At 47.5% G+C, this 27,140-nt stretch overlaps 1 protein-coding gene across 2 annotated transcripts in view; it reads right to left on the bottom strand.

The window, feature by feature from the left end:
- Positions 1 to 221: 221 nt before the first annotated feature.
- The window catches only part of LOC145361946 (sterol O-acyltransferase 2-like), a 95,783-nt gene continuing 68,864 nt past the window's right edge, over positions 222 to 27,140 (bottom strand). For both annotated transcript variants that reach the window (XM_080217935.1, XM_080217936.1), the window contains exons 8-16: positions 21,617 to 21,692; positions 18,954 to 19,038; positions 14,683 to 14,728; positions 12,398 to 12,527; positions 8,744 to 8,841; positions 7,119 to 7,217; positions 5,271 to 5,406; positions 4,344 to 4,489; positions 222 to 690 (exon numbers count right to left, since the gene is read on the bottom strand). In XM_080217935.1, the coding sequence (XP_080074061.1) occupies positions 634 to 690; positions 4,344 to 4,489; positions 5,271 to 5,406; positions 7,119 to 7,217; positions 8,744 to 8,841; positions 12,398 to 12,527; positions 14,683 to 14,728; positions 18,954 to 19,038; positions 21,617 to 21,692 (873 nt within the window). In that variant the 3' untranslated portion in view covers positions 222 to 633. The remainder of the gene's footprint in view (positions 691 to 4,343; positions 4,490 to 5,270; positions 5,407 to 7,118; positions 7,218 to 8,743; positions 8,842 to 12,397; positions 12,528 to 14,682; positions 14,729 to 18,953; positions 19,039 to 21,616; positions 21,693 to 27,140) is intronic.

Here is a 27,140-nt window from a genome sequence, read left to right as displayed (position 1 = left end):
AGGGGATTAAGGGTTATGGGGAGAGGGCGGGAATGTGGAACTGAGACACGACAGATCAGCCATGATCTTATTGAATGGCGGGGCAGGCTCGAAGAGCCAGATGGCCTACTCCTGCTCCTATTTCTTATGTTCTTATAGTGCCAGGGTCCCGGGTTCGATTCCCGGCTTGGGTCACTGTCTGTATGGAGTTTGCACATTCTCCCCGTGTCTGTGTGGGTTTCCTCCCACAGTCTGAAAGACATGCTGGTTAGGTGGATTGGCCATGCTAAATGTGCAAAGTTACACGGATAGGGTGGGGAGAGGGCCTGGGTAAGATGCTCTGTTGGAGGGTCAGTGCAGGCAGGTGCACTTACAGGGGTGCACCAATAGAGACAGGCCCAATGTTCCAGTTCCTAATTACAAACAGCTTGTGCTTTGATAAGGGAACCAGTTGCTGAATGACATTTGCTACCACACTGAAGAATGGACAGTTAAAGGGCTGCAGATTTAACAATCATTTTACTGACATAAATAACAGAGTGGAATCTGAGTGAATGGGAATTGCACACACACACACTGCCAGTGTCCTCTCACACTGATCAAACTGATGATAAGCACAAAATTTCATGTGAAACTTCACACTCAGCCACCGCCTTAAGCTTCAAGTCGACAGGACCAGGACCGCGGGGTCACCAACTCCCAGAACGTTCTCTGAATAAAAGCAGAAAATGAATTAAAGCTCAAAACGTCAAGAAACAAGGGATGCCATATGTACATACATGTGTGTGTGTCTGTGTGTGCATGTCTGTGTGTGCATGTATGTACGTGTGTGCGTGCATGTCTGTGTGTGTGTCTGTGTGTCTGCATGCGCGTGTATGCACGTGTCTGTGTGTGCATGTATGTACATGCATGAGTGAGTGTGTGTGTATCTACATGTGCATGTCTAACTGTGTGTATGCGTGTGTGTGCGTGTGAATGAGTGAGTGTGTGTGTGTGTGAGAGTGCGCGTCAGTATCTGTGTGAATGTGAGTATGTATATTCGTGTGTGAGTGTGGTTGTGTGTATCTGTGTGTGTGTGTGTATCTGTGTGAGTGAGTGTGTGTGTTTGAGTGTGTGTGTCTGTGTGCGTGTATGTATCTGTGTGTGTGTGTTTATCTGTGTGAGAGAATGTGACTGTGAGTATATCTGTGTGTGAATGTGTGTGTGTGTGTGTGTCATAGTGTGTGCGCAACAGTGTGCGTTATGAGGGAGTGTATGTGAGTGTAAGTATTTGTGTGTGAATGTGAGTATCTGAGTGTGAGTGTGTGTGTATCTCTGTCAGTGTGTGTCTGTGTGTGAGTATGTGTGGGGGGTGTTTCTGTGTGTGAGTATGAGTGTGTGCGAATGAGAGTGAGAGTGTGTGTGAGTGTGTGCGAATGTGTGCGAGTGAGTGTGCGAAAGAATGTGTGAGAATGTGTGTGAGAATGTGTGTGAGTGTGTGTGAGAGTGTGTGATAATGTGTGTGTGTGCAAGTGTGTGCGCGAGTGTGCGCATGTGAGCATGTGCGTGAGTGTGTGCGAGAGTGTGGGCAAGAGTGTGTGCGAGAGTGTGTGTGACAGAGTGTGTGCATGTGTGTGTATGAGTAACTGTGTGTGAATGTGAGTATCTGAGTGTGAGTGTGTGTTAGTGTGAATATTTGTGAGTTTGTGTATGTGTGAGAGTGAGTATAAGTGTGAATGAGAGTGTGTGTGTGAGTGTGTGTGTGTGAGTGTCTGTGTGTAAGCGTGTGTGTGTGAGATTGAGTGTGTGTGTGTGAATGTGAGTATCTGTATGTGAATGGGTGTGTGAGAGTGAGAGTGTGTGTGTGAGTGATAATGAGAGTGAGTCTCTGTGTGTGAATGTGAGTATCTGAGTGTGTGTGAGTGTGTGTATCCAGTGTGAGTGTGTGTATGTGTGAGTGATAGTGAAAGTGTGAGTATCTGAGTGTCAATGTATGTATCTGAGTGTGTGTGTGTGAGTGTGTGTATCTGTATGTGTGAGTGTGTGTATCTGTGTGTGTGTGCGTATCTGTGTGTGTGTGTGTGTCAGTGTGTGTGTGAGTGTGTGTATCTGTGTGCGTGTGTGTGTATCTGTGTGTGAGAGTATATATGTGTGAATATGAGTATCTGAGTGTGAGTGTGTATCTGTGTGAGCACACGTGTATCTGGGTGAGTGTGAGTGTGTGTGTGTGAGTGTGTAACTGTATGTAAGTGTGAGTGTATCTGTGTGTGAGAGTGTGTGTGAGTGCAAGTTGTGAGTGTAGAGAGAGTATGTGTGTGTGAGAGAGTGAGAGTGTGAGTAACTATGCATGAACGTGAGTATCTGAGTGTGAGTGTACGCATGAGTGTGAGCGCATGTGTGAGTATGTGTATCTGTATGTGTGTGAGTATCTGTGTGTGAATGTGAGTATCTGAGTGTGAATGTGTGTATCCGTGTGTGAGTGTGTCTGTGTGAGTGATAGTGTCAGTATCTGTGTGTGAGTGTATGTATCTGAACATGAGTGTGTGTATCTGAGTGTGAGTGGGTGTATCTGCGTGTGAATGTGTGTGTGCGTGAGTGTGGGTGTATCTGTGTATGTGTGTGTGAGTGAGTGTGAATGTCAGTGAATGAGAACGAGAGTGAGAGTGTGTGAGAGAGTGTGTGAGAGTATGTGTGAGAGTGTGTGTGAGAGTATGAGTATCTAAGTGTAAGAATGTGTATCTATGTGTGAGTGTGAGTGTGCATGTGAGTGTAAGTGTAAGTGTGAGTGAGAGTGAATGTGTGTTTGTGTGTGTGTGTGAGATGGAGTGTGTGTGTGTGTGGGTGTGTGAATGTGAGTATCTGTATGTGAATGTGTGTCAGTGAATGAGACTTAGAGAGTGAGAGTGTGAATGAGTGTGTGAGAGAGTGTGTACGAGTGTGTGAGAGTGTGTGTGAGAGTGTGTGTGAGTGTATCTGAGTGTGAAAATGTGTATGTGTGTGTGTAAGTGTGAGTGAATATGTGTGTGTGTGAGAGAGAGATTGTGTGTGTGAGAGAGAGAGATTGTGTGTGTGAGTTTGTGAATGTGAATATCTATATGTGAGTGTGTGTGTGTGAGATTGAATGTGTGTGTGTGTGTGTGAGTGTATCTATATGTGAGTGTGTGTGTGTGAGATTGAGTGTGTGAGTGTGTGAATGTGAGTATCTATATGTGAGTGTGTGTGTGTGAGATTGAGTGTGTGTGTGTGAGTGTATCTATATGTGAGTGTGTGTGTGTGTGAATGTGAGTGTCGTTGAATGAGAGTGAGACTGAGAGAGTGCGAGTGTGTGAGTGTGTGTGAGAGTATGTGTGAGAGTGTGTGTGTGAGTATCTGTGTGAAAATGTGTATGTGTGAGTGTGAATGTTTGTGTGTGAGAGAGATTGAGTGTGTGAATGTATCTGTATGTCAGTGTGTGTGCGTGTGTATGTGAGAGAGAGAGAGATGGAGTGTGTGCATGTGAGTGTGTGAATGTCAGCATCTGTATGTGAGTGTGTATATATGTATGTGAGTGTGTGTATCTGTGTCTGTGTGTGTATCTGCATGTGTGTGTTGTGAGTGTGTATATCTGTGTGTGTGGCGCATGTGTATGTGTGTGATAGTGAGAGTGAGTATATGTGTGTGAATGTGAGTATCAGTGTGAGTGTGTGTATGTGTGTGTGAGAGTGTGTGTGCGAGAGAATGTTAGCGTGTGTGTGTGCATGAGTGTGTGAGTGTGAGAGTGCATGAGTGTATGTGAGTGTGTGAGAATGTGTGTGAGTGTGCATGAGAAAGTGTGAGTGTATGAGTATATGTGAGTGTGTGTGAGAGTGTGAGCGTATGTGAGAGAGCATGTGTGAGTGTGTGTGCGAGTGTGAGTATGTGTGTGTGGATGTGAGTATCTGAGTGTCAGAATGTGTATCTGTGTGTGAGTGTGTGTGTATCTATCTGTGTGTGTGTGAGTGTATCTGTGTGTAAGTGTGAGTGTAAGTGTATCTGTGTGTGTGTGAGTGAGAGTGTGTGTATCTGTGTGTGTGGGATTGAGTGTGTGTGTGAATGTGAGTATATGTATGTGAATGTGTGTATCTGTGTGTGCGTGTGTGTATATGCACGCACGTGTGTGTGTGTGTGTGTGAGAATGTGTGTGAGTGATAGTGAGAGTGTGAATATGTGTGTGTGAATGTATCTGAGTGTGTGTGTATAGCTCTGTGTGAATGTGAGTGTGTGCATATATGTGTGAGTGAAAGTGAGAGTGTGTATGAAAGTGTGTGTGTGTGTGTGTGTGTGTGTATGTGTGTGTGTGCGTGTGTGTATGTATGTGTGTGTGTGTGTGTGTGCGCGTGCGCACGCGCAAGTGCAAGGTTACTAACCTGTGTGACAGGACAGTGGATCTGAGCATACCACTCCTGGCAGTACAGACACACCTGGATCCCCTGACCAATGAACAGGAAAACCCACATCATTATGTTCCACACAGGACTCGTTCGATTGTCATTCAAAATGAAGTTGAAACAGACTAGAAGAAAAGGATATTGAAGGTCAGTAAAGTTATTGACACAATGCACCATGCACGTTAAAGCAGAATGTGGCCATTCGGCCCATCTCAGTGCTGGTTAGGTGGATTGGCCATGCTAAATTGTCCCTTGGTGTTCAGAGACGTGTGGGTTAGGTGGATTGGCCATGCTAAATTGTCCCTTGGTGTTCAGAGACGTGTGGGTTAGGTGGATTGGCCATGCTAAATTGTCCCTTGGTGTTCAGAGACGTGTGGGTTAGGTGGATTGGCCATGATAAATTGTCCCTTAATGTCCAAAGATGTGTAGGTTGGGTGGATTGGCCATGCTAAGTTGTCCCTTAGCGTCAAAAGATGTGCAGGTTAGGTGGATTGGCCATGCTAAATTGTCCTTTAGTGTCAAAAGATATGCAGGTTAGGTGGATTGGCCATGCTAAATTGTCCCCTTCGTGTCCAAAGATGTGTAGGTTAGGGGGATTGGCCATGCTGAATTGCCCTTTAGTGTCAAAAGATGTGTAGGTTAGGTGGATTGGCCATGCTAAATTGCCCCTTAGTGTCCAAAGATGTGTAGGTTACGTGGATTGGCCATGCTGAATTGCCCTTTAGTGTCAAAAGATGTGCAGGTTAGGTGGATTGGCCACAATAAAATGCGTGCGGTTCTGGAGATAGGACAGGGGGAGTGCCTGGGTGGGATGCTTTTTTGGAGTGTCGATGCAGACCCGCTGGGTCGAACGGCCTCTTTTTGCACTGCAGGGATTCTCTGGATAACCTGCATTAACAAACCTACCTCCAAAGAAAGCGAAGAGGCAGAACATGACAGGGTAGAAATAGCCGAGACAAAGCGTTAGCACATACTCGTGAACAACTGCAGACGGAATGAAGACTGAGAGCATGGCAACCACTCGAAACCTTCTCCCAGATATCTGCAACAAGACAGGAGCCACACAATGCATTACACAGTCCTCGCTGGAGTCAGTGCTGAGCGAGGCACTGCATGGGTGAATTTGAAATGGATGGCTGTGTGTGTGTCAGGGCTCCAGCAGTGTGATAGTGGCTGACACACAATTGCAGGTTCCAATTCAGCAGGCCTCAGCTAGCAGCTCCTACTGATCAGGATATTCAGAGCTAGGGAGTAAAAAAACAGCAGCCTCACCGTCCATTTGCAATGTCCCAGCATAAGCAACTGCTCAGCACAGGATCAGGTTTGGTCACAGCACATATGGCCTTTTAATGGTGGGGAGGAGGGGCATTTTCCGAGGCCCATGTGACCGTTCAGGAGCCTATGGGTCACCCCCGTGGGAGGCTGAGCCAATCGGCAGGAGGGTGTAGATCATGGGTTGAGTTGGGATTGACCAAGAGGCAGCACAGTGACACAGTGGTTAGCACTGCTGCCTCACTGCACCAGGGACCCAGATTTGATTCCCGGCTCAGGACATATCTGAGTGGAGTCTGCACATTCTCCCCGTGTCTGCGTGGGTTTCCTCCCACAGTCTGAAAGACATGCTGGTTAGCTGGATTGGCCATGCTAAATTCTCCCTCAGTGTACCCAAACAGGTGCCAGAGTGTGGCAACTTGGGAGTTTTCACAGTAACTTCATTGCAGTGTTAATGCAAGCTTACCTGCGACAGTAATAAATAAACTTGAAAAAACTATTGAACAATCCCAAGTGTGTCTGTGTGTGTATCAGTGTGTGTGCATTTATCTGTGTGCGTGTGTGTGTATGTATATCAGTTTGTGTATCTGTGTGGGTGTATCAGTGTGTGTGTGCGTGTATATCAGTGTGAGTGTGTGTGTGGTGTGTGTATCAATGTGTGTGTGTATCTGTGTGTGTGTGTGTGTGTATATGCGTGTATGTGTATATATCAGTGAGTGTATCTGTGTGTGTGTGTGTATTTGTGCGTGTATATCAGTGTGTGTGTATCAGTGTGTGTGTGTATCAATGTGTGTGTGTATTTGTGCGTGTATATCAGTGTGTGCATCAGTGTGTGTGTGTGCGTGTGTGTGTGTGTATCAGTGTGTGGGTGTCTGTGTATCAGTGAGTGTATGTGTGTATATCTGTGTGTGTGTGTGTGTGTGTGTGTGTCAGTGTGTGTGTGTCAGTGTGTGTGTGTGTGTCAGTGTGTATATCGGTGTGTGTGTGTATCGGTGTGTGTATCAGTGTGAGTGAGTATGAATGTATATCAGTGTCTGTATCAGTGTGAGTGTGTGTGTGTGTATCAGTGTGACTGCGTGCGTGTGTGAGTGTAACTGTGTGTGTGTGAGTGTATCTGTGTGTGTGTGTATCAGTGTGTATATCTGTGTGTGTGTATCAGTGCGTATATCTGTGTGTATCAGTGTGTGTGTGTGTGTATCAGTGTGTGTGTGCGTGTGCGCATGTGTATCAGTATGTGTGTGTGCATGTGTATCTGTGTGTGTGTGTGTGTATCAGTGAGTGTGTGTGTGTGTGTATCAGTATGAGTATCGCTCTGTGTGTGTGTGTGTGAGTGTGTGTGTGTGTGTGTGTGTGTGCGTGCGTGTGTATCAGTGTGAGTGTATGATGTGGTTGCTGTGAATTGCAATGTATTGCAGTTTCCTATCAGTTTGAAGTTGTGTTAGCCCCAGGGGACAGCTGGATAAATTGACGAGATGCTCTTACCCGGAGGAAATCTCTGTAAATGTAGCAGTAAAGCCAATCGTGGACCACCACGTTCCAGGTCCTGTAGTAATTCGCGAAGGAGGTGGAATTCCACCAATCCTGCAGCACAAAAAGCAGGGAATTACTCACCAGAGAAAGCAGCAGGAAATGTCACCATCTCCTGATCAGAACTAACCTGACCCTCGCTCTCACACCCAATAATACACTCTGAAAAAGGCAAACCCCTAAAAGAAAAGTATAAATCTATAACTTCTCAAGCAAGCTAAAAGCAGGGCATGCTGACCATGAGGACTCGCTACAATTAACTGCCGAGCCTAAGAAAAATGCAAATCTTTAATTACTCAATCACCTGAAACAATGGGAGGGCCCTGGACACAGGATAGCGTGCCACAGCTAACAAAACCACTCTCCCTTCAAAGTTTCCACACTCTCTGAATCACCTTGAACACTGGAAGGAACCCTGGCCACAGGGCAACTCATCATCACTAGCAAAAGAACACTTCTCAAAAAGGGCAACCGCTAACCCCCCGGATCACTTTAAAATGTCACAAAGGTCCCTGAATGAAGTGAAATTCATCAGAACTAGAAAATGGGAACCTGCTTAAAAAAGTCATTCGCTAACCATCCTTCTCTCTGATTCCGCCCCCAAACATGGACCATAAAATACTCAATCATTAATCGAAACACTATCTCCTCAAAAATTATTTAAATTCTCAATAAAAAAAATTCCCAACCTGAAACACCAACATGTGAGGCAATTTAGCATGGCCAATCCACTGAATCTGCACATCTTGGGACACTAAGGGACAATTTAACATGGCCAAACCACCTAACCTACACATCTTTGGACACTAAGGGGTAATTTAGCATGGCCAATCCATCTAACCTGCACATCTTTAGACACTAAGGGACAATTTAACACAACTGTTGCTGGGTCAAAATTCTGGAACTCCCTCCCTAACAGCACTGTGGGTGTACCTACACCACATGGACTGACTGATAGCCAATAACAATCCTGGAACTCCCTCCCTAACAGCACTGTGGGTGTACCTACACCACATGGACTGACTGATGTCCAATAACAATCCTGGAACTCGCTCCCTAACAGCACTGTGGGTGTACCTACACCACATGGACTGACTGATAGCCAATAACAATCCTGGAACTCCCTCCCTAACAGCACTGTGGGTGTACCTACACCACATGGACTGACTGATGTCCAATAACAATCCTGGAACTCGCTCCCTAACAGCACTGTGGGTGTACCTACACCACATGGACTGACTGATAGCCAATAACAATCCTGGAACTCCTTCCCTAACAGCACTGTGGGTGTACCTACACCACATCGACTGACTGATATCCAATAACAGTTCTGGAACTCTTTCCTCCACCTCACTCCATGTGGGTTAGGCACACCCACATTCCTCTGCTAAAGGTACTCACTGAACCAGGAGCAGTGTGGATATAACCCCCGGCTTCTCTCCTGCACTTTCTCCGCACCCACCTTCCCTGATCTTTATCATCCATGATCCTGATTGTCAATCGGATGCATTTCCTCAGCGATGGACACTGCCCTCGGTCACCTGATTCAGCTGCCATTTTGTTTTTTTTAGCCCTCTTACCTCGTAGAACATTCTGTCTGCAAAACGTAGCATCTCAGCGAAGGCGTTCAGCCAGCAATGGAGGAAAGCAAAGAAGCTGAGGAGCAGTAGGAAGGTACCTGGAGGAGAGATTGGATCAGGCGTCAACCCAGCAATTCAACCAGAGTCTCCAAACTCCAAAATTCAATTCAACTAAAGCAGGCCCAACATTCCCCACCACCCCCCATCCCCAGCCCTCCCTCCCCACAATATTGCTGCCTTGTCTTTCACATTGAGAAAGATAGATATTCTCTCTCTCCTTGTTCCAGATTAGGGGAACAAGTGGAGCAGGAGGGTTCGGAATAACGGGAAACTCCTCTCACCTGCAGCTCCTGGTGTCCCAAAGGATTTGTGTTGCAGCCCCAATTTACCTTGTTTGGAGGATATGGATTATAAAGAAAGGTTGAACAAACTTGAATTGTCTTCACTGGAGCCTTGGAGGATGTGGGGGGAACCTGATAAAGGTTTACAAGGTTATGACAGGCTTGGAAGAGTACATAGTCTTTTTTTCCCAGGATCGAAGGGTCAATTACTCACGGGCATAGGTTGAAAGTGAAAGGGCGAACGTTTAAAAGAGAATGTAAGGGGCAAATTTTTCACACAGAGGGTGGTGAATGCCTGGAACGCGCTGCCAGAGGAGGTGGTAGAAGGATATTCTATAACAATGTTCAAGAGGCATCTGGGTAGATAAATGAATAGGCAGGGAATAGAGGGATATGGACCACATAGAGGCAAGAAAATATTAGATTAGAGGCATCTGGGTCAACACAGATTTGGTGGGCTGAAGGGCCTGTTCCTGTGCTGTACTGTTCTTTGTTGTTATTCTTTCTGTGAGTTGATTAGTGACTTCAATCCTGGGATAGGAAAGCACAGTGATCCACTGACTTTTTTCCTATAGCAAGGTCCAAGATTTTGGTTTTGTTGCTCGTCAGATGCTGTTTGGACTGTAGATAGTGAGCAGTGTTTCTTGTTTCCCTCTCTCTCTGGAGTTGAAAATTCTGCTGGCTTTGAGTTGCTGTGAGAAGCTATGAGGAAGAAAACAGTATCTTTATCTCTCTCCCTCTCTCTCTCGAGGCATGCTGTAAGTTCCAAGCCTGGAAATACTTAATTCAGTATTCAAAGGACCAACTAATTAGAGTGTGGCACGGTAGCACAGTGGTGAGCACTGCTGCTTCACAGCTCCAGGGACCTGAGTTTGATTCCCGGCTCGGGTCACTGTCTGTGTGGAGTTTGCACATTCTCCTCGTGTCTGCGTGGGTTTCCTCCAGTGCTCTGGTTTCCTCCCACAGTCCAAAGATGTGCGGGTTAGGTTGATTGGCCACGCTAAAATCACCCATTAGTGTCCTGAGATACGTAGGTTAGAGGGTTTAGTGGGTAAAATATGTAGGGATATGGGAGTAGGGGCTGGGTGGGATTATGGTTGGTGCAGACTCGATGGGCCGAATTGCCTCTTTCTGTACTGTAGGGATTCTATGATTTCAATTCATGGCAGCTATTAAAAAGCTGCAAAATCCAGCATGATATGAGACATACTTGCTTTTTGTGCCAAGTCTAGAAAGAGGTTTATGGGCTGTTGTTTGACTTGGAACATCATAGACAGCTAGCTATTAAGGTTTATATTATATCACCAGCGGAGTGCCCCAGGGATCTGATCTAGGACCCTTGCTGTTTGCCATTTTCATAAATGACCTGGATGAGGAAGTGGAGGGATGGGTTGGTAAGTTTGCCGATGACACAAAGGTTGGTGGTGTTGTGGATGGTCTGGAGGGATGTCAGAAGTTGCAGCGAGACATAGATAGGATATGCAGGACTGGGCAGAGAAGTGGCAGATGGACTTCAACGTGGATAAATGTGTAGTGGTCCATTTTGGCAGGTCCAATGGGATGAAGGAGTACAATATCAAGGGTAGGACTCTTAGCAGTGTTGAGGAGCAGAAGGACCTTGGGGTCCGGGTCCATAGGACTCTTAAATCGGCCTTGCAGGTGGAGGATGTGGTCAAGAAGGCGTATGGTGTGCTAGCCTTCATTAATCGAGGGATTGAGTTTAGGAGTTGGGAGGTAATGCTGCAACTTTATAAGACCCTTGTCAGACCCCACTTGGAGTACTGTGCGCAGTTCTGGTCACCTCACTACAGGAAGGATGTGGAAGCTATTGAGAGGGTGCAGAGGAGATTTACAAGGATGTTGCCTGGATTGGGTGGCATGCCTTATGAAGATAGGTTGAGGGAGCTAGGGCTCTTCTCCCTGGAGAGATGAGGGTTGAGAGGTGACCTGATAGAGGTTTATAAAATGTTGAGAGGAATAGATAGGGTGGATTCTCGGAGGCTATTTCCCGGGGCTGAAATGGTTGCTACGAGAGGACACAGGTTTAAGGTGCGGGGAGGCAAGTACAGAGGAGATGTTAGGGGTAAGTTTTTCACTCAGAGGGTGCTGAGTGAGTGGAATCGGCTGCCGTCAGTGGTGGTAGAGGCGAACTCGCTGGGAATTTTTAAAAGACTTCTGGATGAGTACATGGGATTTAATGGGATTGGGAGTTACAGATAGTTCTATGGCCTGGTAGGTATGGATATGATCGGCGCAACTTATGGGCCGAAGGGCCTGTTTGTGCTGTAGTGTTCTATGTTCTATCATTTTGATTCTTGTAATTGGTAAAAATTATGCTAATTTTTAAAAAATTGTACTCTTAAATAAACTTTGATAAAAGCTCCCTAGTGGGTCACTTAAATCATACCTGGAGTGAAACAACTTCTGCTGACCCTAATGCCAAACTCAAAGTGCAAAACCAATGGGCCAGAATTTTACTGTCCCGCCTGCCACAGGAATTGGAGCAGGCAAGAGGCAGATCGTGGAAAGGTCCATTGATCTTGGGTGGGATTTTACGGTTTCGGGATGAACGAGGCAGGAAAATCCTGCCTACAGTCTAGGCTGACTCCATAAAACACCGTGGAGTTTGTGGCCTGGATCATAACACAGGCAGTTACAGAAAAGAATCAGAAACACTAAGGGAATGCTGACCTCTCTATCTAGAGGGCTAGAGCGCAAGGAGTTAGAATTCAAGCTTCGCCCCTGGTTAACCTGGAGTCACTGTGAACAGTTCTGGGAGCCACACCAGAGAAAGGATAGATTGACCTGTGGAGGGAGTGAAGTGTAGATTTACCCCAGGGATACCTGGACAGCAATGGTTAAACTCCGAGGAGAGATTCCACAAACCAGGGTTGTGTTGCTTGAAATTTAGATAGTTAAGTGGCAATTTTGCCAATGTTTTCAACATATTGTGGGGAAACAGACGTGGTAGATTGGAGGGGAGAATTTCTCTTCAATGGGGAGTGTAGGAGTAGGGGATATATTCTAAATATTGGAGCCAAACTTCGAACAAAATTAGGAAATGCTTCTACAAAGTATTGGAGAAGTTTGGAACTGTCTTCCAGACGTAGCGCGCGATACTAGATCAATTGTTAATTTCATATCTCACCTTGATAACACCACTGGCTATTAAAAAGCTAAGGGACCTGAGGCAAAGGCTTCAAATCATTTTAGAATCATCTCCCTCTTACTGAATGTGTTTATGGTGATCTGAGGTCTATTTGATCTTCCTCCTGTTGTACCTAAAAGACCGGCAGCTTCCCACAGCCCGTACCTGGCAATGTTGCATTGAATATGGATAAGACAAGCATCTTGGTGCTGAAGGGCTGCTTGCTCATGTTGGTGAACACTGGGATACAGAGCCTCACCAGGATGAAGTAACAGTAGAAGAGGCAACCGAGAACCTGTGAGCAAAGAACAGACAGGTCATCGTCCTGCAGATTGAGAGCATCCGGGCCAACACTGAGCTGAGTTTCAGCAAGCCCACTCATCACACTGCCACTGCCTTCCAGAGGGAATGGGTGGATATCATTCTGCCACTATCCCCCGCACAGATCCAATCAACTACCGCCAAATAAATTCCATCAGCAATTCCCTTTCTTGTCTCTCAGCTCAGTATACATATACCTCACACTGGGTTAGTTAAACTCTGATGCTCCATCCATCACCCTGCGATCCATCACACTGAGATTTATCCATCACCCTGGGGAGGGGGCTGGAGAGGGGAGCTGGGGCTGGGCTAGGGGAGTCTGGAGAAGGGGGGGGGGGAATTCTGGCTGGGAGCACACGCTTTCTGGAGGCTGGGGGAGGAGCTGGGGAGGGGAGCTGTCGAGGGGAGCTGGGGGGTCTGGGAGCTGGGGGGGGGGAGGTGCTGGTGGGAGTTGCGGGGGGGGGGGGAGGGAGGGGGGAGGCGGTGCTGTCTGAGCACGTGGAGGTGAGTGAGTGAAGCCAGTCTCTTCCCCTGCAGGCTTACTGGTGAATTGGACAGAGCAGCGAGTTCACTGCTTCTTCGCCAGTCTGTGGACTGACTGCGTGAGATATTTAGAACCATAGAAAATTGCAGCTCAGAAACAGGCCTTTTGGCCCTTCTTGTCTGTGCCAAACCATTTTTTACCTAGTCCCACTGACCTGCACCTGGACCATATCCCTCCACACCCCTCTCATCCATCAACCCGCCCAAGTTTTTCTTAAATGTTAAAAGTGACCCCGCATTTACCACTTTATCTGGCAGCTCATTCCACACTCCCACTACTTTCTGTGTGAAGAAGCCCCCCCTAATATTCCCATTAAACTTTTCTCCTTTCACCCTTAACCCATGTCCTCTGGTTTTTTTCTCCCCTAGCCTCAGTGGAAAAAGCCTGCTTGCATTCACTCTATCTATACCCATCATAATTTTATACATCTCTATCAAATCTCCCCTCATTCTTCTACGCTCCAGGGAATAAAGTCCTAACCTATTCAATCTCTCTCTGTAACTCAGTTTCTCAAGTCCTGGCAACATTCTTGTAAACCTTCTCTGCACTCTTTCAACCTTATTAACATCATTCCTGTAATTAGGTGACCAAAACTGCACACAATACTCTAAATTCGGGCCTTACCAATGTCTTAGACAACCTCACCATAACATTCCAACTCTTATTTATACTTTTATTTATAAAGGCCAATGTATCAAAAGCACTCTTTACGACCCTATCTACCTGTGACGCCACCTTTAGGGAATTCTGTACCTGTATTCTCAGATCCCTCTGTTCAACTGTACTCTTCAGAGTCCGAGCATTTACCCTGTACATTCTACTTTGGTTTGTCCTTCCAAAGTGCAATACCTCACACTTGTCTGCATTAATTTCCATCTGCCATTTTTCAGCCCATTTTTCTAGCTGGTCCAAATCCCTCTGCAAGCTTTAAAAACCTTCCTCACTGTCCACTACATCTCCAATCTTTGTATCATCAGCAAATTTGCTGATCCAATTTACCACATTATCATCCAGATCATTGATATAGATGACAAACAACAATGGACCCAACACTGATCCCTGTGGCACACCACTAGTCACAGGCCTCCACTCAGAGAAGCAATCCTCCACAACCACTCTCTGGCTTCTTCCATTCAGCCAATCCAATTTACTACCTCTCCATGTATACCTAATGACTGAACCTTCCTAACTAACCTCCCATGAGGGATTTTGTCAAAGGCCTTACTGAATCCATGCAGACAACATCCACTGCCTTCCCTTTGTCCACCTTCCTGGTAACCTCCTCGAAAAACTCTAATAGATTGGTCAAACATGACCTTCCATGCACAAAGCCATATTGACTCTCCCTAATAAGTCCCTGTCCATCCAAATATTTGTAGATCCTATCTGTTAGTACTCCTTCCAATAATTTACCTACTACTGACGTCAAATTTACCAGCCTATAATTTCCCAGATTACTTTTTGAGCCTTTTTTAAACAACGGAACAACATGAGCTATCCTCCAATCATCCGGCACCTCAAATGTCAGTGGATACTGACATTTTAAATATATCTGTCAGTTGTTAAATGTTTGTGTTGTTCTCACCTGAGCAAAGTTCAGTGCCACATACTTCCATCTGATGCTTGGAGTTCTGGAATGAAACAGCCAAGATAAAATTGATTGGGATATTTTCACCGCAGGCATCCCAAAGAACTGTCCTGCGAAAGCAGCACTATACAAGGGGAGTCACTGTTCTCATGCAGAAAGCACAACAAGCAAGCTGCACAAAGCAAGATCCCACAAACAAACAAACAGATGACCAGCTAATCTGTTTCAGCGGGTATCAAATGATGCATAAATATCGACCGGGGCACTGGTCTTCGAAATAGTGCTGCGGGGTATACAACTACCACAGAGGCAGAGCCTTTGGTTAAAGCAACAGAGTGCTGCTCCGATAGCAGGGCACTGGAATGTCAGCTCAGACTTTATCCTCAAAGCTGAGGAGTGGGGCTGGAATCCAGAACCCACTGTCTCAAAGGCCAGAGCTATACCTGCATGCAACCACTTCTTATCCAACCAGAGCGTGACTTTAACCCACAAGCACTTAATCTGTCCATTCAGGGAGGAAGCTTCTGAATATTGACTGTGTAAGTGAGCCAAACAGACCAAGAGAGAACCAGCATCCAGAGTTGGTTTGAATGAGCCATCAGTGCTACTAACACTGACTCCATTTACTGGGCGGACACAGCAAGTAGACATGACATTGAATGAAGACATAAACAGTGAGTTGAGTGAAATTAAAATAAAAAAGTAGCTGTAGTTGGGGGTGGCACAGTGATTAGCACTGCTGCCTCACAGTGCCAGAGACGCGGGTTCAATTGCCAGCTGGGGTGACAGTATGGAATCTGCACATTCACCCTGTGTCTGCGTGGGTTTCCTCCAGGTGCTCCGGTTCCCTCACACACTCCAAAGATGTGTAGGTTAGATGGATTAGCTATGTTAAATGCACGAGGGGGTTAGTTAGGATTTTGTAAAGAAGTTATCTGGGAGAATAACAACAGCCGCATGGGAAATAGAGAAAGGAGAAGCTCTGGGTTCACAGAGAGACAGCAAGGAGAAGCTCTGGGTTCACGGGGAGAGAGAGCAAGGAGAAGCTCTGGGTTCACGGAGAGAGACAGCAAGGAGAAGCTCTGGGTTCACGGGGAGAGAGAGCAAGGAGAAGCTCTGGGTTAACGGGGAGAGACAGCAAGGAGAAGTTCTGGGATCACGGGGAGAGAGACAGCAAGGAGAAGCTCTGGGCTCACGGGCAGAGAGACAGCAAGGAGAAGCTCTGGGTTCACTGGGGAGAGACAGCAAGGGGAAGCTCTGGGTTCACGGGCAGAGAGACAGCAAGGAGAAGCTCTGGGCTCACTGGGAGAGAGACAGCAAGGAGAAGCTCTGGGTTCATGGGGAGAGAGACAGCAAGGAGAAGCTCTGGGCTCACGGGCAGAGAGACAGCAAGGAGAAGCTCTGGGTTCACTGGGGAGAGACAGCAAGGGGAAGCTCTGGGTTCACTGGGAGAGAGACAGCAAGGAGAAGCTCTGGATTCACTGGGGAGAGACAGCAAGGAGAAGCTCCGGGTTCACGGAGAGAGAGACAGCAAGGAGAAGCTCTGGGTTCACTGGGGAGAGACAGCAAGGAGAAGCTCTGGATTCACGGTGAGAGAGACAGCAAGGAGAAGCTCTGGGTTCACGGAGAGAGACAGCAAGGAGAAGCTCTGGGTTCACGGAGAGAGACAGCAAGGAGAAGCTCTGGGTTCACGGAGAGAGACAGCAAGGAGAAGCTCTGGGTTCACGGAGAGAGACAGCAAGGAGAAGCTCTGGGTTCACGGAGAGAGACAGCAAGGAGAAGCTCTGGGTTCACGGAGAGAGACAGCAAGGAGAAGCTCTGGGTTCACTGGGGGGAGACAGCAAGGAGAAGCTCTGGGTTCACGGGCAGAGAGACAGCAAGGAGAAGCTCTGGGTTCACTGGGGAGAGACAGCAAGGAGAAACTCTGGGTTCACGGGCAGAGAGACAGCAAGGAGAAGCTCTGGGTTCACTGGGGAGAGACAGCAAGGAGAAGCTCTGGGTTCACGGGGAGAGACAGCAAGGAGAAGCTCTGGGTTCACGGGGAGAGAGGCAGCAAGGAGAAGCTCTGGGTTCACTGGGGAGAGACAGCAAGGAGAAGCTCTGGGCTCACGGAGAGAGACAGCAAGGAGAAGCTCTGGGATCATAAGAACATAAGAAATAGGAGCAGGAGTCGGCCATCTAGCCCTTCGAGCCTGCCCCGCCATTCAATAAGATCATGGCTGATCTGAAGTGGATCAGTTCCACTTTCCCGCTTTCTCCCCGTAACCCTTAATTCCCCTGTCTATCAGAAACCTATCTACCCGTGACTTGAATATATTTAGCGAGGCAGCCTCCACCACTTCAACGGGCAGCGAATTCCAGAGATTCACCACCTTTTGAGTGAAGAAGTTCCTCCTCAACTCTGATCTAAACTGCATCCCCCTTATCTTGAGGCTGTGCCCTCTTGTCCTGCTATCCTTTCTGAGCGGGAAGAACCTCTCTACCTCTACCCTATCCATCCCTTTCATTATCTTATATGTCTCTATAAGATTCCCCCTCATTCTTCTAAACTCCAATGAGTACAGACCCAGTCTATTTAGTCTCTCTTCACAGTCCAACCCCCTCATCTCCGGTATCAGCCTAGTGAACCTTCTCTGCACTCCCTCCAAGGCCAAAATATCCTTGTGCAAGTGCGGCGACCAAAACTGCACACAGTACTCCAGCTGCGGCCTCACCAGTACCCTGTATAGTTGCAGCAAGACCTCCCTGCTTTTATATTCTATCCCCCTCGCTATAAAGGCCAGCATCCCATTCGCCTTCTTGATCACCTGCTGCACCTGCAGACTGGGTTTTTGCGACTCGTGCACAAGGACCCCCAGGTCTCTCTGCACCGTAGCATGCTGCAGCTTTTCGCCTTTTAAATAGTAATCCCTCCTACTACTATTTCTGCCAAAGTGGATAACCTCACACTTGCTAACAGTATACTCCATCTGCTAGGTCCTCGCCCACACGCTCAGCCTATCTAGATCCCTCTGCAGACTTTCCACACCCTCCACGCAATTTGCTTTTCCACTCATCTTCGTGTCATCAGCAAAATTCGTCACCCTACACTCAGCCCCCTCCTCCAGATCATCTATATAAATGGTAAATCACGGGCAGAGAGAGCAAGGAGAAGCTCTGGGATCACTGGGGAGAGAGACAGCAAGGAGAAGCTCTGGGTTCACAGGGAGAGACAGCAAGGAGAAGCTCTGGGTTCACAGGGAGAGACAGCAAGGAGAAGCTCTGGGTTCACAGGGAGAGACAGCAAGGAGAAGCTCTGGGTTCACGGAGAGAGACAGCAAGGAGAAGCTCTGGGTTCACGGAGAGAGACAGCAAGGAGAAGCTCTGGGTTCACGGGGAGAGACAGCAAGGAGAAGCTCTCGGTTCACGGGGAGAGACAGCAAGGAGAAGCTCTCGGTTCACAGGGAGAGACAGCAAGGAGAAGCTCTGGGTTCACTGGGAGAGACAGCAAGGAGAAGCTCTGGGTTCACAGGGAGAGACAGCAAGGAGAAGCTCTGGGTTCACAGGGAGAGACAGCAAGGAGAAGCTCTGGGTTCACGGGGAGAGACAGCAAGAGGAAGCTCTGGGTTCACGGGGAGAGAGAGCAAGGAGAAGCTCTGGGTTCACTGGGGAGAGAGAGCAAGGAGAAGCTCTGGGTTCACGGGGAGAGACAGCAAGAGGAAGCTCTGGGTTCACGGGGAGAGAGAGCAAGGAGAAGCTCTGGGTTCACGGGGAGAGAGAGCAAGGAGAAGCTCTGGGTTCACGGGGAGAGAGAGCAAGGAGAAGCTCTGGGTTCACTGGGGAGAGAGAGCAAGGAGAAGCTCTGGGTTCACAGGGAGAGAGAGCAAGGAGAAGCTCTCGGTTCACGGGGAGAGACAGCAAGGAGAAGCTCTGGATTCACGGGCAGAGAGACAGCAAGGAGAAGCTCTGGGCTCAGTGGGGGAGACAGACAGCCATCAGGTTACAGGGAGCAGCTGCAGAAACTGGAAGTCTGTCCTGGGGAGTGGAAAATTGAACTGAGAAAGGGGAGTATTGGGAGACATTCGGATATGAAGGTGGTGGAATATTCTTTTAAGGGAATCAGGAGCTGGATGTAGTGTTCCGGGCCAATCCATTTCTGAGTCTGGGTGATATGTGAATTGACGAGCAGCATTGTATAGATAAACGCCAGGGGACAGTGTAACCTGTCAAAACATGGAAAAGGCACAGTGCTGCCTGTGCTTGAATCATTGTGTAGTGATACCACATACCTGGGGTAAGAATCCCGATAGATTAGTGTGGGGCAGAACAGAAAGTAGAGGTAATTTGAGAACTCTTTCTGTTGAAGCAGTTCACCTGTCAAAGAAAAAAAATCAAATGAAATCACAAACCAAATTTTCATTCAGTCAGAGTTTCACACAGAGATCAGAGCCTGGGGTGTTTCTGCTCAGACAGAGGCATGAGCACTAGATCAGGATCAGAGATCAGGCATGGGCAATCAGTAGGCACTGGCTCAGGGTCAGAGGTGAGGGATGGACACTGAGGGATCAGTGGCTCAGGGTCAGAGGTGAGGGATGGATACTGAGGGATCAGTGGCTCAGGGTCAGAGGTGAGGGATGGACACTGAGGGATCAGTGGCTCAGGGTCAGAGGTGCGGGATGGACACTGAGGGATCAGTGGCTCAGGGTCAGAGGTGAGGGATGGATACTGAGGGATCAGTGGCTCAGGGTCAGAGGTGAGGGATGGACACTGAGGGATCAGTGGCTCAGGGTCAGAGGTGAGGGATGAACACTGAGGGATCAGTGGCTCAGGGTCAGAGGTGATCTGTGGACACTGGATCAAGGTCAGAGGTGGGGTATGGACACTGGATCACTGGAACAGGCGTCTCTCTCTCTCCTGCTTCTCTCTCTCTCTCCCGCGACTCTCTTGCTCCCCCCCACGTCTTTCTCTCTCTCTCCCACGTCTCTCTCGCTCTCCCTCACATCTCTCTCTCTCCCCGTCTCTCTCTCTCTCCTCCACATCTCTCTCTCCTTCTCCCCCACGTCTCTCTCTCTCCTGCATCTCTTTCTCCCTCTCCCATTCTTTTCTCTCTCTCCTGCGTCTCTCTCTCATTCTCCCGCTTGTCTCTCTCTCTCTCTCCTCTGCCGTGCTTCTCTCTCTCTCCTCTGCCGTGCTTCTCTCTCTCTCTCACCTCTGTCCCACATCTCTCTCGCTCTCTCTGTCCCGAGTCAATCTCGCTCCCCTCTGTCACAAGTCACTCTCTCTCTCCTCTGTCTCACGTCTCTCTCTCTCCTCTGTCCCACATCTCTCTCTCTTTCCCTGTCCCGGGTCTCTCTCTCTCTCCTTCTGACCCACATCTCTCTCCTTCTGTCCTGCGTCACGATCTCTCTGTCTTGCGTATCTCTGCAATGAAGTTAGTGAAAATCCACTGGTGGCCACACTCCAGCGCCTGTTCGGGTACACTGGAGGAGAGTTCAGCATGGCAATGCACCCTAATCAGCACATCTTTTGGACTGTGGGAGAAAACCAGAGCATTCGAAGGAAATTCAAGCATAGAATGTGCACTGTGCACATGCACTCTACATTGTACCCACCAAACAATCACGGGCATTCGGACTCTGATCTTCGGGTAAATGTTCTCCAAGGTGGCCTTCACAACACACGACAGCACAGAGTTGCTGAGCAGAGACTGATAGCCAAGTTCTGCATACATGAGGACAGCCTCAACAAGGATCTTGGGTTCATGTCACACTATCTGTAACCCCCATGACTTGCCTGAACATGCAACATCTCACTTACTGTCCTGCCTGGATACAATACACATCTAATTAACCTATACTTAATACCATCTCCACTCACATTGTCTGCACCTTCTAGACTTGAATAGCAGATTAGCTGTAAAGACACGCATTCTAATCAGTATTCTGTAAACTGTGTGTGACTTTATATGCCCTTCTCTGATCAGAACCTTCCACACAGCTGACGAAGGAACGCTGTTTCCAAAAGCTTGTGGCGTTCATGAACAAACAAACCTGTTGGACTTTAACCTGGTGATGTGAGACTTCTTACTGTGCCCACGAAACACTCCCAGGACAGGTACAGCACACGGTTAGATACAGAGTAAAGCTCCCTCTACACTGTCCCCGCCATCAAACATTCCCAGGACAGGTACAGCACGGGGTTAGATACAGAGTAAAGCTCCCTCTACACTGTCCCTCATCAAACACTCCCAGGACAGGTACAGCACGGGGTTAGATACAGAATAAAGCTCCCTCTACGCTGTCCCCCCATCAAACACTCCCAGGACAGGTACAGCATGGGGTTAGATACAGAGTAAAGCTCCCTCTACACTGTCCCCCCATCAAACACTCCCAGGACAGGTACAGCACGGGGTTAGATACAGAATAAAGCTCCCTCTACGCTGTCCCCCCATCAAACACTCCCAGGACAGGTACAGCACGGGGTTAGATACAGAGTAAAGCTCCCTCGGCACTGTCCCCCATCAAACACTCCCAGGACAGGTACAGCACGGGCTTAGACACAGAGTAAAGCTCCCTCTACACTGTCCCCCATCAAACACTCCCAGGACAGGTACAGCACGGGCTTAGACACAGAGTAAAGCTCCCTCTACACTGTCCCCCATCAAACACTGCCAGGACAGGTACAGCACGGGGTTAGATGCAGAGTAAAGCTCCCTCTACACTGTCCCCCATCAAACACTCCCAGGACAGGTACAGCACGGGGTTAGATACAGAGTAAAGCTCCCTTTATCGTGTTTGAGTGAATCTTGGTCTCTCCAATGATTCGGTTCAGTGATATGTTGAAGGCTTTGACCCCATGGCTGTGTGAAGCTGTGCTGAACTTGTTGCCCTCGATTTGTAGTGAATTGTGATCTGCATTCAGTAATGTGAGTCAGTGCACCTCCCTCCCTTACCTTCCTGCAGCTTCGCATTCAGCACTTTCGGAACATTTTCTCGGATAAAAGAATAACTCTTCATCATGAAACGAATCTGTTGAAAAATAAATCCAATTAACCATTCGAGAATAACTCAAATTCTGCTTGGGCATTGATTGATACAAAGTCACTCTGAACCCCTCTGCACAATTTCTGCAGCATCTCCACAAGGGGCCTGTGCACACCATTAGGCCTCAGTTCCTTTTATGGAAGATAGGAGCAGGAGGAGGCCATTTGGCCCTTTGAGCCTGCTCCACCATTCATCACAATCATGGTTGATCATCCAACTCAATAATCTAATCCTGCTTTTTCTCCATAACCTTTGATCCCATTTGCCCCAAGTGCTATATCCAGCCACCTCTTGAACCATAGAACCACAGAACATTACAGCTCAGAAACAGGCCTTTTGGCCCATCTTGTCTGTGCTGAACATTTTTCTGCCTAGTCCCACTGACCTGCACTTGAACCATATCCCTCCACACCCCTCTCATCCATGTACCTGTCCAAGTTTTTCTTAAATGTTAAAAGTGACCCCACATTTACCACTTTATCAGACAGCTCATTCCACACTCCCACCACTCTCCGAGTGAAGAACCCCACCCTAATATTCTCTTTTCTCCTTTCACCCTTAACCCATGTCCTCTAGTTTTTTTCTCCCCTAGCCTCAGTGGAAAAAGCCTGCTTGCATTCACTCTATCAAAATCTTAAATTCACCCATCAAAATCTTATACACCCCTATCAAATCTCCCTTCATTTTTCTACGCTCCAGGGAATGAAGTCCTAATCTATTCAATCTCTCTCTGTAACTCAGTTTCTCAAGTCCTGGCAACATCCTTGTAAACCTTCTAAAAAACAAAGAACAATACAGCACAGGAACAGGCCCTTCGGCCCTCCAAGCCTGCACCACTCATACGCCCAACTAGACCATTCATTTGTATCCCTCTATTCCCAGTCTATTCTTGTGGCTATCTAGATAAGTCTTAAATGATTCCAGCGTGTCCGCCTCAACCATCTTGCTTGGCAGTGCATTCCAAGCCCCCACCACCCTCTGTGTAAAATACGTCCCCTTGACATCTGTGTTGAACTTCCCCCCCTCACCTTGAACTTGTGACCCCTTGTGTTCGTCACCTCCGACCTGGGAAAAAGCTTCCCACTGTTCACCCTATGTATGTCCTTCATAATTTTATACACCTTCTCTGCACTCTTTCAACCTTATTAATATCCTTCCTGTAATTAGGTGACCAAAACTGCACACAATACTCTAAATTCAGCCTCACCAATGTCTTATACAATCTCACCATAACATTCCAACTCTTATACTCAATACTTAGATTTATAAAGGCCAATGTTCCAAAAGCACTCTTTATGGCCCTATCTACCTGTGACGCCACCTTTAGGGAATTATATATTTGTATTCCCAGATCCCTCTGTTCTACTGCATTCTTCAGTGTCCTACCACTTACCTTGTATGTTCTACCTTGGTTTGTCCTTCCAAAGTGCAATACCTCACACTTATCTGCATTAAATTCCATCTGCCATTTTTCAGCCCATTTTTCTAGCTGATCCAAATCCCTCTGCAAGCTTTGAAAACATTCCTCACTGTCCACTACACCTCCAATCTTTGTATCATCAGCAAATTTGCTGATCCAATTTACCACATTATCATCCAGATCATTGATATAGATGACAAACAACAATGGACCCAACACCGATTCCTGTGGCACACCACTAGTCACAGGCCTCCACTCAGAGAAGGAATCCTCCCCAACCACTCTCTGGCTTCTTCCATTCAGCCAATGTCTAATCCAATTTACTACCTCTAATTCAATTTACTACCTACATTGAATACATTCAATGCTTTGTCATCAACTACTTTCTGTGGTAATGAATTCCACAGTTTAACCACTCTCTGGGTGAAGAAATGTCTCCTCACCTCCGTTCTAAATGGTATACCCTGAATCCTCAGACTGTGACCCCTGGTTCTGGACACCCCCACCATCAGGAATATCCTCCCTGTATCTACCCTGTCTAGTCCTGTTAGAATTTTATAAGTCTTTATAAGATCTCCCCTCATTTGTCTAAACTCCAGTGAAAACAATCTTAACCTAATCAAACTCACCTCATACATCAGTCCCGCCATCCCCAGAATCAGCCTGGTAAACCTTCGCTCCCTCGAGAGCAAGAACATCCTTCCTCAGAAAAGGAGACCAAAACTGCAGACAATACTCTAGGTGTGGCCTCACCAACACCCTGTATAATTACAACATCCCTGCTCCTGTACTCGAAACCTCTCACAATGAAGGCCAACATGCCATTTACCTTCTTTATCATCTGCTGAACCTGCATTCTTACTTTCAGTGACTGGTGGTGCACCAGGACACCCAGGTCCCTCTGCACACTCCCCTCTCCCAATTTACAGCCATTCAGGTAGTAATCTGCCTTCTTGTTTTTGCTTCCAAAGTGAATACCCTCACACTTATCTAAATTATACTGCATCTGCCATTGATTTGGTCACTCACCCAATCTGTCTAGGTCATTCTGAAGGATCTCTGCATCCTCATCACAGTTCACCCTCCCACCCAACTTGGTATCACCTGTAAACTTTGAGATGTTCCATTTTGTTCCCTCATCCAAATCATTAATATATATTGTGAATAGCTGGGGTCCCAGCACCAATCCCTGTGACACCCCACTGGTTACTACCTGCCAATTTGAAAAGCACCCATTAATTCCTACTCTTTGTTTCCTCTCTGCCAACCAGTTTCTACCCATCTCAATACACTTCCCCCAATCCCATGCACTTTAATTATGCACGATAATCTCTGATGCAGGACTTTCCCAAACACTTTCTGAAAGTCCAAATATACCACATTGACTGGCTCCCCCTTGTCAACTCTACTCGTTACATCCTCAAAGAATTCCAACAGGTTTATCAAACATGGTTTCCCCTTCATAAATCCATGATGACTCTGTCTGATCCTGTCACTGCTTTCTAAATGTTCTACTATAAAGTCCTTTATAATGGATTTGAGAATTTTTCCTGCTCTGTGCCATTCCCCAAGGTAGAAGAGGGAAGGATAATAGTTAGACATGGAACAGGCAAGCATCAGCAAGCTTCCCTCTCTGCAGTGCTATCCACCTTCATCCTGTGAAGTGCATGTATCTTAGAGACATCGCAGCAGGTATCTACTGAAGGGCTTATTAGACGAAGAGTTGGTGGCAGAGAAAATCAGCAAGCAAATAACCAATTGTGATAAAACCTTAAATACTGCAGATGTTGGAAATCTGAAATCAAAAGGGAAAATGCTGGAAAAACTCAGTAGGTCAGGGAGCATCTGTGGAGAGAGAGGCAGCGTTAATGTTTCGAGACTGGACCACGCAGACAGGTGAATATAACAGGAAAATGCCAACTAAGGGCATGCTGTAAACTCGGAGCAGAAACCTGCCAGGGGCAATTCAGGATGGGAGGGTGCGCGTGTGCGAGTGTGTGCGATGGCACGCATGTGAGAGGGTGCGCGTGTGTGAGGGCACGCGTGTGAGAGGGTGCGCGTGTGCAAGGGCGCGCGTGTGAGAGGGTGCGCGTGTGCAAGGGCGCGCATGTGAGAGGGTGCGCGTGAGCGAGGACACATGTGTGAGAGGGTGCACGTGTGAGAGGGTGCACGTGTGAGAGGGTGCACGTGTGAGAGGGTGCGCGTGTGAGAGGGTGCGCGTGTGAGAGGGTGCGCGTGTGAGAGGGCACACGTGTGAGAGGGCGCATGTGTGAGAGGGCGCACATGTGCCATGGTGCGCGTGTGAGAGGACAGACACGGGGAGAATCTGCAAACTCTGCTCAGACAGTGACCCAAGCCGGGAATTGAACCTGGGTCCCTGGCGCTGTGAGGCAGCAGTGCTAACCACTGTGCCACTGGGGTAGCCTATGTATGTGAATGTGAGTATATATGAGTGTGATGCGTGTATGTGCAGTAAGAAGTCTCACAACACCAGGTTTAAGTCCAACAGTTTATTTGGTAGCAAAATCCACTAGCTTTCGGAGTGCTGCTTGTATGTGAGTGTGACAGTGAGCGCATGTGCGTGCGTGTGTGAGACAGTGTATGTGTCTGAGAATGTGTGTGTGTGTGTATGTGTGTGTAAGAGAGTGTGTGAGTGAGTGTGTATTTGTGTGTTGTGAGTGTGAGAGTGTGTGTATACGCATGTGACTATGTGCGTGTGTGTTAGCATGTGTGTGTCTGGGAATATATCTGAGTGTGTGTGAGTATAAGTGTGAAAGAGTAAGAGTGCGAGTATATGTGTGTGTGTGTATGTGTGTGTGTGTGTGTGTGTGCCTATTTGTGTCTCTCAGAGTTCTGACGAAGGGTCATCCAGACTCGAAACGCTGGCTCTATTCTCTCCCCACAGATGCAGTCAGACCTGCTGAGATTTTCCAACATTTTCTGTTTTCCCTTCAGATTCCAGCAAGTTGCTTTTATCTATGATGATAGTTTCATGGTCAGCATTACTGACACTAGCTTTACATTCCAGATTTTAAGAATTGAATTTAAATTCCCCAAAATGCCATGCTGGGATTTGAACCAGTGTCCCCAGAGCATTAACTGAACGGTTAGTCATGGCATGAATCCATTCCAGCGTCCCAGGTTGCCTGGATCCACTACAGTTTGCCTACAGCCACAACAGGTCCACAGCAGACACCATTTCCCTGGCCCTGCATTCAACCCTGGAACACCTAGATAACAAGGACACCTCTGTCAGACTCCTATTTCTTGATTACAGCTCAGCCTTCAACACCATCATTCCCACAAAACCCATCTCCAAACTCCGTGGTCTGGGCCTCGGCTCCTCCCTCTGTGACTGGATCCTGAACTTCCTCACCCACAGACCACAATCAGTAAGGATCGGCAACAACACCTCCTCCACAATCATCCTCAACACCGGTGCCCCCTAAAGGCTGTGTTCTCAGCCCCCTACTATACTCCTTATACACCTATGACTGTGCGGCCAAATTCCCCTCCAATTCGATTTTCAAGTTTGCTGATGACATCACCATAATGGGGTCGGATCTCAAACAATGACAGAGTCCAGGAATGAGATAGAGAATCTGGTGAACTGGTGCGGCGACAATAATCTCTCCCTCAATGTCAACAAAACAAAAGAGATTGTCATCGACTTCAGGAAGCGTAAAAGAGAACGTGCCCCTGTCTACATCAATGGGGACGAAGTGGAAAGAGCAGAGAGCTTCAGGTTTTTAGGTGTCCAGATCACCAACAACCTGTCCTGGTTCCTCCACGCCAACGCTATAGATAAGAAAGCTCGCCAACGCCTCTACTTTCTCAGAAGACTAAGGAAATTTGGCATGTCAGCTATGACTCTCACCAATTTTTACAGATGCCCCATAGAAAGCATTCTTTCTGGTTGTATCACAGCTTGGTATGGGCTCCTGCTCTGCCCAAGACCGCAAGAAACTACAAAAGGTCATGAATGAAGCCCAATCCATCACGCAAACCAGCCT

This window comes from Carcharhinus amblyrhynchos, chromosome X (genome assembly GCF_965287045.1).
Source record: "Carcharhinus amblyrhynchos chromosome X, sCarAmb.v2.hapA, whole genome shotgun sequence".
In the NCBI taxonomy this organism is placed as follows: Eukaryota; Metazoa; Chordata; class Chondrichthyes; order Carcharhiniformes; family Carcharhinidae; genus Carcharhinus; species Carcharhinus amblyrhynchos.
The sequence above is the reverse complement of the archived record's forward strand: the minus strand, read 5'-3'. Positions and strand labels throughout refer to the sequence as shown.